This window comes from Ananas comosus, linkage group 12, assembly GCF_001540865.1.
Source record: "Ananas comosus cultivar F153 linkage group 12, ASM154086v1, whole genome shotgun sequence".
Classification (NCBI taxonomy): domain Eukaryota; kingdom Viridiplantae; phylum Streptophyta; class Magnoliopsida; order Poales; family Bromeliaceae; genus Ananas; species Ananas comosus.
In genome coordinates, this window is record NC_033632.1 from 4,444,882 (window position 1) to 4,461,224 (window position 16,343).

General features: G+C 33.2%; 1 protein-coding gene across 5 annotated transcripts; it reads right to left on the reverse strand.

The window, feature by feature from the left end:
• On the reverse strand, positions 68 to 12,651 carry LOC109718344 (E3 ubiquitin-protein ligase BRE1-like 2). Of its 5 annotated transcripts, XM_020244532.1 has the most exons (19): positions 12,454 to 12,651; positions 9,926 to 10,087; positions 9,744 to 9,831; positions 9,415 to 9,648; positions 8,942 to 9,109; positions 8,272 to 8,465; positions 6,878 to 6,961; positions 6,659 to 6,778; positions 6,195 to 6,381; positions 5,718 to 5,878; positions 5,481 to 5,552; positions 5,242 to 5,318; positions 4,733 to 4,927; positions 3,395 to 3,467; positions 3,229 to 3,315; positions 2,764 to 2,901; positions 1,784 to 1,986; positions 1,127 to 1,289; positions 68 to 512 (listed from the first exon to the last, which is right to left on the reverse strand). In XM_020244532.1, the coding sequence occupies exons 1-19, from the start codon at positions 12,514 to 12,516 to the stop codon at positions 381 to 383; spliced, it is 2,601 nt and encodes an 866-aa protein (XP_020100121.1). In that variant the 5' UTR covers positions 12,517 to 12,651; the 3' UTR covers positions 68 to 380. The 5 variants fall into 5 exon arrangements, 4 of the variants coding, with proteins under 4 accessions (XP_020100121.1, XP_020100122.1, XP_020100124.1 ...); XR_002218450.1 differs by lacking the exons at positions 68 to 512; positions 1,127 to 1,289 and adding an exon at positions 2,431 to 2,532 and having other exon boundaries at positions 1,851 to 1,986; XM_020244533.1 differs by lacking the exon at positions 12,454 to 12,651 and having other exon boundaries at positions 9,415 to 9,837; positions 9,926 to 10,061.

Consider the following 16,343-nt stretch of genomic DNA (forward strand, 5'->3'; position numbering starts at 1 on the left):
TTACCTCTCGAAAAACTATTTCCTCTGCTTTTCCAAAATGTCAGTGTTGCTGCCACCTAGAGTTCCATGATAGAACAATGAAAGGAGTACATAAAATCACATAAATATACTCTCCAGAGGAGATATGTCACATTCTATTGACTAACCTACTTTCATTTTCATGAAAAAAGGAACACAAATTCTACACGTTGTTCCCTTACCTCGTTTAGAGAGAGAGAGAGAGAGAGAGAGAGAGAGAAACAGAAACAAGCTACAATATAAACAATATAAAATACTGAAATCTAAGTTCTACAGAAAATAACAACACATAAAGGCCTGCTGAGGTGGGCGGGCACGGGAGTGATAAACAAGAAAATAAATAAACAAATCTTCTAAATAAGCTATATCTTAACCTCGCGGACGTCGCTCTGACCAAACGGCGTGCCGCATCCGGGGCACTTGCGGTGGCGGATCTCGAGGTTCCGCTGTATGCACGGATAGCAGAATAGGTGGAAGCATTTGGTAATAACCACCTGAAACCAAAAGGCATGCCAAAAAAGAGAAGCTGAGAATTCCAGATCATTTTTTCCAATTGAGAACTCGAATTCGGAAGTTCGTACAATGGCTTTCTCCATCAATTTCTAGATGATAGTACCAAATGAACTAGAAAACCGATTCATGCGTCATTTAATAGATATGATGGATGTGGCACATAAGATGGAACGTGACTTGGAATATAAGAGAGAAACTGCACAAACATGCTTACGGCGAACAATGGCGGTTAAGTACAATTTCAATACAAGATCAAACAGAAGTTTGATCGATTTCAATTGTGCACCTAGATTTTCAACTTAAACAAATTAGCCACTGAATCTTAAGTCACTTTCATTTGTATTCTGTTCGAAAACAGATGCTTTTGGCAGTGTAATTTTTTTTTTGAGTTTTCAATTTTTAAGGCGACACTGCCATAGCTTTCGTTTAGATGGTCGACTGAACTTTTGGAAGGAACAAAGTTTAGAGACTAGCATATTCATAATTGAAACTTTTTCAAACATCCAGCAAGCAAATATGTAATTAAACCAAGAAAGAGAATCTAGAATAATAAATGCAGACAAGTTAGGTTTCTATATATAATTTCTTCTGTTACCTCCTTTGGCCGGTCAAAGCATACACCACATTTGAGAATAGCCTTGCACTCCTTAATCTCATCCTGTAGCTTCTGGATAGTAGCCTCTTCATTCTCAGAACTCATTTCCATGACTTCACTTTTCACTTCCTCGTACTCTTCCTCAAGCTTTTCTCTCTCATTCCTGAGTTAATTATGTATGGTTAATTATCGGTCATGCAAGAGAGAACAATAACAACAAAAAACATGAGTAATTATTTAGTCCCTGAATTGTAACCCTGGTTTCAGTTCTGCCCTTGAATCCCCAGTCATGACAATTAGCCGCTTAAGTTTGCATGCATACCTAAAACCCTTCTGGTAGTTTAGGGTTTGATAAAGACACCACATTAGCATTATCGTTAGGTTTTGCCGATGTGGCAACTTTTTCTAGTTTTCAATTTTAATGACAATACTGAGGGGCATCTTTTCTTTTTTCAAACTGTCAACTAAATCATTACATGGGGCAAACTCCAGCAACTAAAATGTAACATGGGGCAAATCACAGCAACTAAATTGTCACTTGGGGCAAACTCCTGCAATTAAATGAGTATAGTTGAAATACTGAGACCATGCATCAGGGACCAATCTGTAACTGTGCGAAAAAAAGGGGAAAAAAAAGAAAAATGAGGGCAACGCCACCTTTCGCGCTCTAGTTCCATCTTCAATTCGGCAATCTTTTTCTGGTTTTGCTCATATTCCTTTTGAGAAGAGTCAGCGGCTGATCTGAGCCAATTGAGTTCTTTCTCCGCATCAACTAACTCAATCTTAGCTCTGTCTAAATTAATAACAACATGCCTGCTCTCCAAAGAAGCTTTAACAGCTTGGGTGACATGCGTTTTCATCTGTAAAATGGTTTCACTTTAGAGCACTATGTTAAGGTACATTCTTAGAAAAATGCATGGAACCCCCTGACCGTTTGTGTTTGTTTTCACTAATAAATAGTCACCTGAACATTCAAAAGTTATTTTGTAAACGAAGGGAAAAAAAATGTGACATCCCCTATATGAGTGCAATAACAGATCTTTACCCATATTTAAAAATATAAGATACACAACTCGATAATTGTTTCAAGCAAACCACCTAGCCCCCAAATTCTCTTAATTTTGTTTTAAAAAAGAATCTTAAATGACATGGAAGCCTAAAATTATGCACGTAATCAAAAGAAGAGGGGCATTTGAGATGTTTGACTTTTCATGTGATTGAAGATCCGTAGGGAAACATAACAGAATCCAGAGCTTGATGTATAGGAAATCTGGCACATTTTCCCAGACAGGAAAGAAAATTACCAAAAAATTACTCCCATGGTGAATCAATCATCTACTGTCTGCAGCTGTTACTGCAGGAATCTCATGTGACACTGACAAATCCATGCCATACCCTTCTTATGCCTACATGAGCCAGGGTTATCGAGTAATGTGGTTTTCATGACTGAAAGTTGTTAACGAAAGCTGATAAAAATAAGTAATAGGTGGTTGATGAAAACAGGAGCACAGTTCAGATAGGTTACTTGAATTTTTTAAAGTCCAGGCGGTCATCTATAAAAGATTGATATTTGAGGGGGTCCAGTGCTCTTAAATAAAAAGTTGAAAATGAGTTGGAAAAAAGAAAGAAAGAATCACCTGTTCTTCACCACGAGCAACTTTCATCTTGGAAATTTCTAACGAGGCATTAACTTGCTGGAGTTGCTTCAGCAAGGCTTGCTTTTCAAAAAGAAGAATACCATGAGTCTGCTTCATCTTCACACTGTCCGATACTAGCTGGAATAACATAAGTGGTGAATCAAATTTGCGGCAAATTTCCAATGATAAGAAAATTGCTAACTAAATTTTAATATATAAAGTCGAGACTGCAAAAGATGACAACAAAAGCCCCAGACTAAAAGAACATTAAATGAACTACAAAAATCACATAAAACCACCTGAACAAAACCTCTAGAGGGGGTTACATGCAACAAAAACAGATTGCTCCGGTTGTTTTATGTTGTTATCGAAGTTCGGGTGGCGGTCTCAAATTGCACCATAGTTCAGGAAGTTCTAGGACTTCTTTCTCTAAACAAAAAATGATAAGGTAGAGTTTCCACAAACCTTGATATTGTAATCATCTCTATCAGCAACCTGTTGGAGAAGATGCTGATTCTGAGCCTGCATATCTTCATATGCTTGACCAATTGTCTGTACATAAACGGATAGAAATACGTGAGAGCATGAAATGCATGAACACAAGATTAAATAACATGTAGGTAGCTTTTACCTCAATTTCAGCAATATAAGCCTCTCCTTCCGCATCTTTAATTCTTATGGCCTCTTGAAGCTCCAAAACTTCTCTGCCAAAAAATAAGATAATTTCTCAGTAAAATTTGAAATGCATAATATTTACTAAAGGGAAAAAAAACACGAATGCCAGCATCCCTGAAATTTAGCAGTGTCATAGACCACTGCCAATGTTTAAAAAAAAACCAAAAAAAGGGAAAGAAAACTAAATGAACAATCTGTCCATTTCAGTCAATTGCTCAGCCCCAAATTCCGTTATTTTCTGTAACTGCAGTTACCACTTGACTATTATGTGAACCCATAAAAAGTCCAACACTCTTACCTTCTTTTGAAAGCCCAGATGAGCTCAGGAGCTTTACTGTCATTTGGCTTTCATGGGACTGCTAATTCTTAAGGAAAGTTGACAGATATCAGGGCTTCGTGTTGATTGGGAATTTTACTTTAAACTTTTTAAAGATCGAGACCTTCAGGTTGCAATCTGCAACTGCATGAAACTTAGGGGGATGTAGCATATTTCCACCTAATTTAAAACTTTTGAGTTAACAACAAGGTATCTCACTAATATCATTTATTTTACTCTCCTCACCCCTTTTTTAATTAGCTAAGCTCACAAGGCAAGTATGGTCATCACACTGAGCAATTTGGCCTCCACCTAAAGAAGGCCAAAATGGGCCTTTAAACTGCAAGCCAATCAAGGCATCGGTGGAGAAGCTGCATGCTCTCTACTAATATCTTAACAAGAATAACTGACATTCAGTGTACTATTAATGGTTGTGGAATACAATCCAACTGCTTGACACAGAAACCCTAACCAGTAAATCCTCTGTTAAACTACTATCAAGATTTTTGTGGCATGGGAACGTTGACAACACAATCCTAACTAAAATAAAGCACTTCATAAGGTAATGTGAAACAGCTAACATCTACTTAAAAATGGCGGCTTTTACAAATATATCCCTGCTAAATCAAAATTTTAGTTATCTATCCTACATAATCGAAGTTTCTTAACATATCCCCCCAAAGTGTAGTTTCTCACAAAACTACCCCTAAGTTCACAGAGTCATTCAATTCATTGGGAAATTGCTTATGTACTAGCAAAGGTTTTTTTAACAGGGGTATTTATGTATGAAAAAGGATATATATGTAAGAAATTAATATTCGAAAGACATAAATATTCAGATTTTGCAAGAAAAAAGTGCAAGTATTTGAAAAAACAAATAAAAAAGAACGCAAATGGCAGTAGATAGACTTATGTGCAAATACTATCCACATAAATAGTAATCTCCATGGTGAAAAGATGGGAAGAGAAGATGTTCACCTTTCCGAAGAATCTAACTTTGCCCTTAAATCTGCGATTTCAGCTTCAGCAGCCGAAAGCCTTTGCTGGCAGGCAGCCTCAGCTTCATTTGCTGCTTTCACCCGTAACTCAAGATTATGTTCATCTAAGACAGTTCTCAGGTATTCAGCCTGCATCCGAGCTCTGTTCTCTGATTCTTTGATTTCCATTATCGTTCTAGTTGTAATAAGAAGGCAAAGATAGAGGTAGTGCATACAATTAGAGTATGAAAATGGCTAATTTACCAGTAATATGCCTGTAAAAAAATGATTAAATATCATCCTGAGAAAATTTAATGGTGTAGCTTGAAACATTTTGTTAAGTTTTTTGGGCCTGTTAGTGCCAGGTTGGAACTTTTGCGAAAAAGCCACTTGAATAGAGCTGTTGAAAGAAGCACCAATAGCTTTTTCATTGAAATTCATCCTCCCCACCAATATGGAAGTAATCTTTTTGTGAAGTATAATTGCTGCTTTGAAGAACTCCTGTCATACCTTGTGTCAAAACACTCTTGTCCGTACATTTCTAGATAAGTTTGCAGCTCCTGCTTTTCATTTTCCAATTTCTCCAGCTGTATATTCATTTTAGGTATAAGAACCACATATATAAAAGCATAGAAATTCCTTATAATTTTATATGATCCAAAGTTGAAATTCCTAAAATTAAGAAAATATGCTAATCAAGAGCTATACAGAAAAATGATGAAGAATCATAGATGGCAGACAAGACATACCAAAGCTTTAAGGGACTTGATCTCGACGAGTTCCTCTGCACATTTATCTGACAGAGTTTTGTGTTCAAGAGTCTACTATCATGAAAGACATTTCCATTTAAGTCAGTCCTTCAGAGGTGCAAACATATCTCAATTACATTTAATGCAAAAACTCATGAACTGAAGGGGGGGGGGAAAACATCTACAATACATTATAAAAGCCAAAAGTAGCTTCTATAATAATGATTCTTCAAATACCTTCTTCTCTAATAAAACTCTCAAAGAATTGGCTTCTTCACGTAATGAAAGCGCTTCACAAGCTGCATCCTTATACCTATTAAATTGGGCTTCCATCATCTCCATCTCTTTAGATAGTGCAGATGCCATCACATGAATCTCATCTTTAAAATCCTTTCTCCCTAAATGGTAAAGTTTTAAGCAACCATTTAGAAGGTTTTTGAAAAATGAATCATCCTTCAAAAACTTAATTTCTTACATCCATTCCCTTGTACTTACAAAATAATGAAATATGCCCCCTGTTAAAAAAGTTACTCGAATACAAAACCACTTCCCCTTGAATATGATGACTCTCCAATTTAAGATAAAAAGTATTTTCGCAAAAAACAACACTATCAAGAGCCATATAACAATTTGAATTTTACAGAATTTATAAATGTAAACAGATACCAAGTATATGTGTAAATACTATCACAATTAGAAAAAGGCCCGATTTACCTGTATCCTGCAAAGTTTCCTCCAGCTTGATCTCGAGATTGTTTCTTTCATTGATAAATTTCTGAATTTTAAGCTCCAGCTCTTCAATCTTGGACTCATAATTGCTATTAGATATCTTAAGACTGTCCGCAGACTCTGCTTTTGTGCTTAGTTCCTTCTCCCTCTGGAGTATGTTATTCCTGTCAGCCTGAACTTACAAAGAGATAAAGAGATGTGGGAAAAGATGTTTTAAAATATCATATATAGTCCTCACTGCGTAAAATATAGTATATCCAGTTAAATAAGATATTCTTTTGTAAATGCCTTCTAAATGCATTTAAGAAAACTACAAGCACACATTTAGAGAAACTTAAAATTTTTTGAAGTGCTTTCAGCATATATAATCATAATATAGAAGGGCGCTTGAGATATTTTGCAAATTTTAGTATTTATGCAATTTTCAAAAGAAAATAGTATAATTTTACCTGCAAAAACTCTGTTAATCCTTTGTATCTTTCGAGTTCTGCAGTAAGGTGGTGGAGTTGGTCATCTAGAAGGGAGTAGGGTTTTGATAAGATTACATACTTGTCATCCTTCAACTGGCTCTAGAACAGACAAATAGGTTGTTTAGGAAAAGATTACATTCTATGAAACTGAATTGCAAACACATACAACGTTTTGAAAGAAGATAAACAACAACTAACTTGAAGTTCTTCCAATTGCTTAGATAGGATCAAGTTGTCCTCTTGAGCCTCATGAAGTTCAAAAAGGCGGCTAGCTGCGAGTGTCTGTCATTTGAGGAAAATCATGAATAAAAAGGACTTATATCATCAAAGTGATTATTACAATAATATCTATAGGTTGTGTTGTCAACTCCAACCAAAAAGTAGTGTTGCCAAAAAAGTAGTGGTGTACAGAAAAACTGTTAAACTGTAATACCAAACCGAGCCTTCAAAACTAGTTAGGTTCAGTTCAACTTTTGTTTTCTCCTAATGTTGGCACTGTTTAGGCATAAAAAAATGGGATCAGAATCATTGTTTTGGCGTCAGTTTTCAAACATGTGAACTGACTTTAAAAGCTAAATCAGAAGGATTAGTAGATATAGGAGTTTAATCAAGGTGAACCAACTGTGACTGAACTGCTTCTATGGCTAAACAAGAACACGCAGCAAAGGTCATACATTATTATTTATCCAATACAAGGATTTACTGCCTGCTGGCACAGATCATGTTGGTCTGTTTTAGCACAGTACAGCACAGTGGCAAGTTTCCTAGTGCCGGTGGAAAGAATTATGGCATTGAGGCGTTCCATTGAAGATCAATAAGCATGAGGCCTTTGCTTGAGCCTCAAATGGCTTTGATAAGGCTTCTCAAAGGCATAGTGAGCGTTGATAACAGCAAGGATTGCTCCCTGGGTGGTCGGCAGTAGCGAAGGCGCGTTGGAAAATGTGAGAAAAGGAGACAGCACAGAGGAGAGGAAATTGGAACCCTATCTTGATCAGGTAAAAACGACAAGCAGGTCTCAGATGCAGGTTACAAAATCCAACAAAGTTTCGACCCTGATCAATTTAGAATTTTGAATGGCCTTTTTCTCCTTTCTCCCCTGCTTTTCTATCTTCCTCACACCCACCACCGCAGTCTCATTGTCTACCATTTGACTGTTGCCAATGTCGACATCACTATACCTCCAAAGAAGCCCCATTAAAGCCAAATAGGCCGTACAAGCTGCTGGAGAGGCCACTAGACACCTAGAAGCCCTCCCAATGCCAGCGTCCATGCGTGCCACAGGGTGCCCAATGCCAAGTTCCGGTCCAGCACCGACACTTAAGTCATGGCCGGCACCACAAATCCATGATTCAAAACAACATGGTGAAGCTAGCAGATTGCTAAACCAGACCAATACATAATGAAAAAAACCAAAACCTAACCAAAAGTTCCTTTTGCAGTGCAGTCTGGTTTTCTTTTCTACCTGGCCTGTTTAGGCTCATTCCTACATGATTTTGAAACAGATAAACATAATTTATTTTAATATTCTTTTACTAAAAGCTGATTCGAACCACATTCGCAACTATCCCTATGAAAAGGCATGCTATAGATACCTTAGCCTCATCAACTGAGTCTTTCAACTCTCGCCAACTCATGGTCTTATCTGCAGGTTTATCCAGAGAAATGCTTCCGTTGACAGCAATTCCAATTGAAGCATTTATAAAAGATGGCCCATGCTTTTGCATTTGCAGGATAACCAACTTTCTTCGACTTTCCTCAAGCTCGGCCATGCTTTCTTCCAAGTCACCTAGATAAGAAATTCAAAAAGGTTAAAAGTCACCAGTCGATAGAAAAGGAAGAAAAAAAACAAAAGATCTTACAACTTCAAGCAAGATTGCATATGAGATGATACAAAATGTCTTTATGCATCACCACATCAAGACTAAAAATGTCATTTTTTGCTCTGCAGTCCAATTCCACCAAATGGAAGCAAAAGTAAGCTTTTCAACACCAAAAAGAAATTACATGCTGCTGATACACAAAGCCCAACTAGGTAAATTCCATCTAGTACTCTTTTGGGGGGGAAAAAAATTTCAGAATCCTTAGGTTTCAGTGCTCAGAACAGTGAAATGAATCTAATAAATACTCTTACTTATAACAGTGCTTCCTTGTAAAGTGTTAAATTCATTTAAATGGACAACATGAATCAATGCAACATGTCACATATGACAGCTTAAGGATGGACCTTCGAGTAAATGGAACAGGAAGAACACTTTTTACTACCTGAAAGATGCTTTATTTCGGATTGTTCTCTTGAATGGTTGTCAATATAACAGCTGATTTCATCTGTAAACCTATTATGCTTCAGATGGACAACGTCAATGGCCTCACGCATATTACTGATGACCTCCCTCAAGTAGCCATTATGGTTTCTGAGTTGCACAATAGCATCTATAGCAACATTGGTCGAAATCCAAGAATGTTAGTTGAAGTGCTTAACATAGATAATAATTAAGATACAAACTAAGGGCCTGTCTGGTCTGGCTCAAAAACTGCTTGTTGAGTAAAATTGTTCCAAAAACAATATTATTGTTTAATTAAAATCTCCTCACAGAAGCTTCTGTTTTGGGCGCCCATAAGCTCATTTCAACTTTCCACCATAGCAAAAGATCCAGATTTGTGTTTTCAAACCTTGCCGCTGTTTAAAAAGCCAGGCCAAACAAGCTCTAACAGAAATATACTGCAAAGTTCTAAACCTTCCGAAGATAGGTTTCCATGTAAAGCAGAAGCCAAAAGCTCGTTTCTAGCTAGTCGAGCAGCAATAGCCTCCTGGAGGTGCTTCATTAGATCCACAATTGCTGAATGGCGCAAAGAAAGGGCTTCTTGTACAGCTTTTACAGAAATACTTCCTCTATTCTTATCAACATAGCCTGATCTTAGGAGCCTACAAAGAAATATCTCTTCCGGAGGACAAGAAGCAAGAGCATCATCTAGAGGGACAAAACCAAAGTGAACATGTGAAAACAAGCCAAATTCTTTACATACAAAAAGCTAAACAAAGACATGAAGTTTAAAAATGTAGAACCAATTGAGAAATCTTCATGTTCCAATGCTTGTAAACAGCGTAATTCGCCTCCAGCGCGTACCCCGAAAAGGACTAGGTCATCGACTAGCTATAGCTTTATAGGGATTGAATCAGAAAGCCTCTAAATTGAAAATATAAACAAAATGAGAAGTAGCATAACATATGCGGTAATGAAAGAAGACCTGATTCCACATTTTGTTCACTGCAATCAAAGTGTTGTCGTAAGAAATCTGCTTGTCTCTCAAGTCTTTAAACTTCCCTTCCAGTGCATGCATTTCTGCCTTCTGCGCCTCTAGCTGTTGAATAAGCTTTTGATTCTGATATTGAAGAACCGTAGCATCCACCTGCAAATAAAAAACTGTCAGATAATTTAGAAAGAATATAATAAAATATGGATAATCACAATAAGTGATATTGTTAAGCTATTATTTGGAAAAAGAAACGAAATACTCAAACCCAAAGGGATACCAACATAATGTCAAAAACAAAGCCCAATATGCATTTTCATATAAAAAACAAATGTCTTACAAAGAGCTGTTCAATTTCAAATTAGACAACTAGATCAATCCATGTAGTTGTTAGGCCACATTGATAAACAGAATATGAAACAATAGACAGATGCCACTAACAGTTTCTACACAGCAAGTTGTCAATGGATTATCCTGATATTTGATTACTTCTCGTTTTGTGTTTTTAACAGAACACAAACATAAAATGTTTGATGACTAGATATGATTTAGCATATTTCTGTTTATAATTAATAAGAACACCTTTATAAGTAGTTATGAGGCAACAACTTGTTTGATAGATCCTGCTGCCGAAATTTTTGTTAAATGTACAGGTAGGGTCCACTAGATCTCCCTATATTCAGGGATGGTTACTGGAAAAATATCCGGTTTATCATCTCCCTTTCTTAATGCAACTCAATCAGATATGAAAATGCATGATCGGACTCTTTATCTGGACAGGTAGTTTTCCTACTCAAGTTTTGCAGTAATTTGTTTTTATGTAGGACATATCATCACATTATACAGAAGAATCGCCAACAAGATCTTTTGCACTCATCAAAATGTTCATTGTAAATTATTAATTGTGAATAGCTTGATGCATATCTCTCTTCAACCCTTCGAGTGAAAAGTGACAGAAGGAAAGAAAATCTATGAATTGACCCCCAATGATAACATCAATAGAATAGAATAATGCTTTGGTCATTGGTATCAAAATAACAACTACATAGCTTCATAGAAGTAGCTCTTAGAAATTTTTTCCATTTATCATATAGAACATTTATACCTGTGTATTTCATAAATTCATTTATTGCCCTACCTCATAGTTTCATAAAAGTAGCTCTTAGAAATTTTTTCCATTTATCATATAGAACATTTATACCTGTGTATTTCATAAATTCATTTATTGCCCTACCTCAATTTTTTTAATCCAACTTGTGATTTTCTTCTGTTCATCTCAGATTGAGTTGCATTCAGTGATAACTTATGGTGAACTTGGATCCTTAAATTTATTTTTTGAAACTAATTTTCTTTAAAACTCACCATCGCAGCTTAATTAAATTACATTCAACAAAAAATTAAAAATACCGTCATCAGAGTCTAACAAGAAAAGCAGATTATATAGCAAAGGAATATCACACTGTTTACGACCTGCTCATGCAAAGTGAACCCACATTTACAAAGATCAATTTGAACATTTTCCCGCCACATTCTTATAAGTAGAGAAATAAGACACCAATACTATATCAATATAACCTCTTTTAAGCATGCATGAACAACGATAAATTATACATATAAGCAAGGATTGCCATGCCACCGGCATGCAAGGCTGCCGATTTGCAGTTGGCATGATACGGCATTCTGGCATATTTCGGCAGCACCCGAATCATATATCAACACAATAGGGACGGAAGGCACGTGGTTACCGTGAACTGCAGGGGCAGCACGTGTTCACCGTGCCAGACCGTAACAACATATATGTTCCACCAAATCATCTATTAACATATGCGGTGCCCTGTGAAGTCCGCTTTTCATATAAATATACCCCTCGAAAGCGCGGTCTCTAAAAAAAAAAGCTTATCTTATTTTGGGAAGTCGATCAATTCGTGGAGAAGTAGGTTTCATAAAACAGAAGGATTTCTGAATGCGTTTATTTTCTGCAGCATAAGGGAATACCTCCATATATTAAGTTTTTGATATGCATATACAAAAATTCACATTTTAGAGGAATATATATATGTTAGTATATAATTCTACATGTCAGATGTATATATCCCTATTATGGTGTTTAGAAGTCCCATTCCAAAACAACATGCATTTGTTTATGATCACCATATATGCAAAATTGCAAAATCTAAAGTTTTTATTTTTCTTTTTCTGCCCCCAAAACAGGCATTTGAAGGGCCAATGTTCTTCAGCGTTTCATCGAAAAATTAAGAAGCAAGCCCAATCCATATATGCAATCTCTCGTCCTATCTAATCCAATTCAAAATAATAATAATTAAAAAAAAAAGAGGATAAAGCAATCCATATATGCAATCTCTCGTCCTATCTAATCCAATTCAAAATAATAATAATTAAAAAAAAAGAGGATAAAGCAGCAATTTTCCGTTTTCACGATCGTTTAGCGAGTTAGCAAAGTGGAAATTTTTTACAAGAAAGAAAAAAATATAGATATGAAATCAAATGAGAAGGTTTCCAACCTGTTCGATCTGATCCCCCATTCCGGGCCCTTGGACTTCGTTCTCCCTCTTTCCCGAAGCCATGGCGAAACAAATTGCGACAAAAGAAACAAAGAAAACGAAGCAGGGGAGTGGGGATTAGGGTTTTGTAGGGAAAATTAGGGTTTTGGAGAAGAGATTGAGGAGCCCGGGCATCTCCGCAATCGTGCGTTAACCAAAAAGAGGGAAACATACATATAAGAAAGAGAAGTGCGGGCACGTGCTAGTCACGTGATCCGAGGTGATCGGTGTACGTTCAGGTGGAGAAACTGTTGAGTGCACCGGGTGCATTTGCACATCTGGTGCACCGCTCAATTTCAATCCAACCATCCAAATCACTTTTCCATCATTGCTTGTTTGATGCCACTGAAGCTCCTCTGAATTACAAATTATTTTGAATTTACTATTTAATCTTTTAAAATTTTAATTTTACTGCCAATTTTTTTAATTTATTTAATTTTAGAGGGTCAATGGCACTTTAATTTTAAAATTTGAATGTGGCATTTATCATTATCAATTTAGTTAGTATATTTTTTACAATTCTTATAACTATAAGTTTGTTAAAATAAATAATTAATTTAAAATTTGAAGTCAAAATACTATTAACTAATTCAAGTCAAACAAAATAAAAATTTGAACAGTAAAATTAACAATTTTAAAAAATTAGATAGTCATTTTAAAATTCACAGTGTTTTATAAGTTCTTTTTTTTATATATTAATTCCACCAAAAGTTTCTATACTAAATAAAGAAAAAAAAATGTAAGAAGAATTTATGATAGTAAATTTTTTTATTATTTTTTAGCTCTTTTTTCCTCTAATAAATTAACTTGTCATCGGCTAGGAAGAATCAATTACGGGGTTATAAAAAAAAAGTTGAGTTACAACAAGACTTAATTTATAACAAAATTAAGTCTATGATTTTTTTATTATATTTTTTACTATCTTATTTAAAAAAAAAAAGGTGATAAACTTATATGTTATTTTTTTAGTAGTTGCATGTTTTTTCAACTTTTATTAATTGGATACTCTATAATTTGATTGGACACTCTTAAGTTTTCTTTAAGGTTTAATTAAACTATACTATATTCTACTCAAAGTTTCTCTTTTTATATTAGAGTGTGCTTGGTTCAAAATGAGAATGAAACCGGAATGAAAATCGAAATGGACTGGAATTTAAAACGGAATGATAAAATCTTCCAATATGTTTGTTTCAGATAAACAATTGGAATTGGTGTGGTTGATTTATGCTTTAAAAATTTTTTATTATCAAAAAATATTTAAAATTAAAATATAAAATGTGAAAATAATTTGAATTGAGTTTGCACCTCAAAACATAAAATTAAATTCATAATTTAAATTCAAACTAAATGTCAAATGGTAAAAATTTGCATCAAACTATTAAAATGATAAGCCAAAATTTTTATTTTTTTAAAAAAATAAAATTTAAAATTGAGTGGACAATTCAAAATATAAAATTAATTTTTGATTTGATTCAAATTCAAAATTACTATTAAATTTATATATCAAATTCAAAATGCTTGATTGAATTTATATTTTAATTTAATTTAATCTAGAATTAAAATTTTAATTTCTAAATTTAAATTTATATTTTAATTAAAAATTAAAGTCAAAAAATTAAATTAAATTTTAAATAAAAAATATTAAAAAATAATTGAGATATTTTTATAAAATACATTCTTTTTGCTTGAATTTTAACTTCCAATCAGACTTCCTGAGCCAGATTGGAAAAAATGATGATTAGAAAATTTTTATTCATCTGAAAATCAAAATCGAAATAAGACTCTCGCATGCCAAACACCTATAAAGGAATTCGTTCATTCCGATTCTGATTTTGGATGAAAATGAGGCAAAGTAAATACGTCCTTTATGTTTTTATTCGAAGACATTGTTCCATCTTTTAATATCTATGTTATAAGTAATACATTTATAACTTTAAATAAAAGTAGGCAGATATTTTAATGGCTAATTGAAAATTTCAAAAGCATATACTTGACCTGTTTGGAAATGAAAAAAAAAAACTAAATATAGTAAATAAATAAATAAATAAAATAGTTGAAAACAACTTAATAGAAACGCTCAATAAGCTATATTAGGGACTCATTTTGTTTTTTTATTATTTAACTAGTGTTTTTCAATAAAGTTTATACATGTGGAAAATACTCAATATCCTGTATCTGATTGGACTCAATATGAATCTGATTAAAAATTGATAGTATATTAAAAATAAAATTTTCCATTAAAGTTTCAAGTATAAATCCAAATATCTTATGTCTATACCCTACTTGGACCTGACCCTGATTTGATCCTTTGGTGGGTAGAAGCCACAACAATTTTTATGTACGGATTCCGACCCTGACTCAGATAAAATATCCAACCATTAAAAGTTAAAGCAAAGAGAACAAAATATAAAAAATTGTGAAAATTAAAAATTTTAATACTTATGTTTGAAGGTCGGATAATTGACTTAGGTTTCATTTGAGATTACGAAGAGATTGCGTTACGTGCGGTGAGAAAGTACGTTGAAAAAATATCCTGTTTGTTTTTATACATAATATTGCGTTCTGTATATCGCGATGAGTTGGTTACGATATATTTTCTGCGGTCCCACCGGAGAACGCAGAAACATATCTCTATATGCTTTTTTTCTTAATTTCATTTTATTTAATAGCGTTAGATAGACCTCAATCCCAAACTAAGGCTTAAAGTAGTTCATAGTCCAAGTAAGTTACGATACATTTTTAACTCTTTATTTTAACTATTGTCAACTTAAATTTTTTACCTCTTCTATACTGAACTGAGCATAGTCTTAGAGCTGATTTGGTATTAAGGACCGCCTAAAGCTATTACAAAAAGTGGAGATATATTTTTCCGCCTGCTAGTAGAATTATAGAAATCTTATATGTCGCAGTGAAAAATGATAATATTTATATAAACAAATAAGCTTTTCTTTATAGAAATCATATATGTCGCCGTGAAACATGATAATATTTATATAAAAAAATGACCTCCTTCCAAGTAAAGTCAAAAAGTAAAAAATATTTAAAAAAAGATATATTTTTAGGCTGCGTTTGGTTCGGGTATAAATAAAAACTGCTAGTTCCAGGGATAAGTACAAGTTCAGATATAAGCAGGAACCAGACCAATTTTGCGTTTGGATGAAAAATTGAGTTGTTCCTAGGAATAAGGTAAATAGTGTTTGAATGGTTAGATTGGAACAAGAGGAATAAGAGTTATAATTTGAAATTAAAATTATATTATGCAATTAGTTAACATCAAAATATTACTTAAAAGTAAATAATAAATTAATTATTAATTAATTAATTATAAAATAATAATATCTTATTAATTTAATAATTAGTTTATAAATAATAAATTAATAATATTGATTATCTAATTAATAAAATAATTATTATATATTATTAATTATTAATAAATAATAGTAATTATTAATTATTCTTATTATTAATTATAAATAATAATTATAATAATATTGATTTTCTAATTATTAATAATAATTAAATTAATATTTATTAATAAATAATAATTATTATTAATAATTATTTATAAATAATAAATTAATAATAATATCGATTATCTAATTATTAAGAATACATAATTATAATAATTATATAATAAATAATAATTATTATTATTAATTATTAAATAATTAATTTAAATAATAAATTAATAATAATATCGTTATCTAATTATTAAGAATAATAATTATTAATAAATACATGATTAATAAATAATATAATAATAATAATTTAATTTATTAATAATTAATTATAAATAATATAATAATAATTATCTAATTATTAATAATTAATTATAAATAATAAATTAATTA

Excerpts from the sequence above, each read along its gene's own strand:
- LOC109718344 (XM_020244532.1), bottom strand. The coding sequence starts at position 12,516 with ATGGCTTCGGGAAAGAGGGAGAACGAAGTCCAAGGGCCCGGAATGGGG. Across the intron at positions 6,779-6,877 it reads AGCAATTGGAAGAACTTCAA|AGCCAGTTGAAGGATGACAA; the intron begins GTTAGTTGTTGT and ends TGTCTGTTCTAG. Across the intron at positions 6,382-6,658 it reads GATTAACAGAGTTTTTGCAG|GCTGACAGGAATAACATACT; the intron begins GTAAAATTATAC and ends TTGTAAGTTCAG.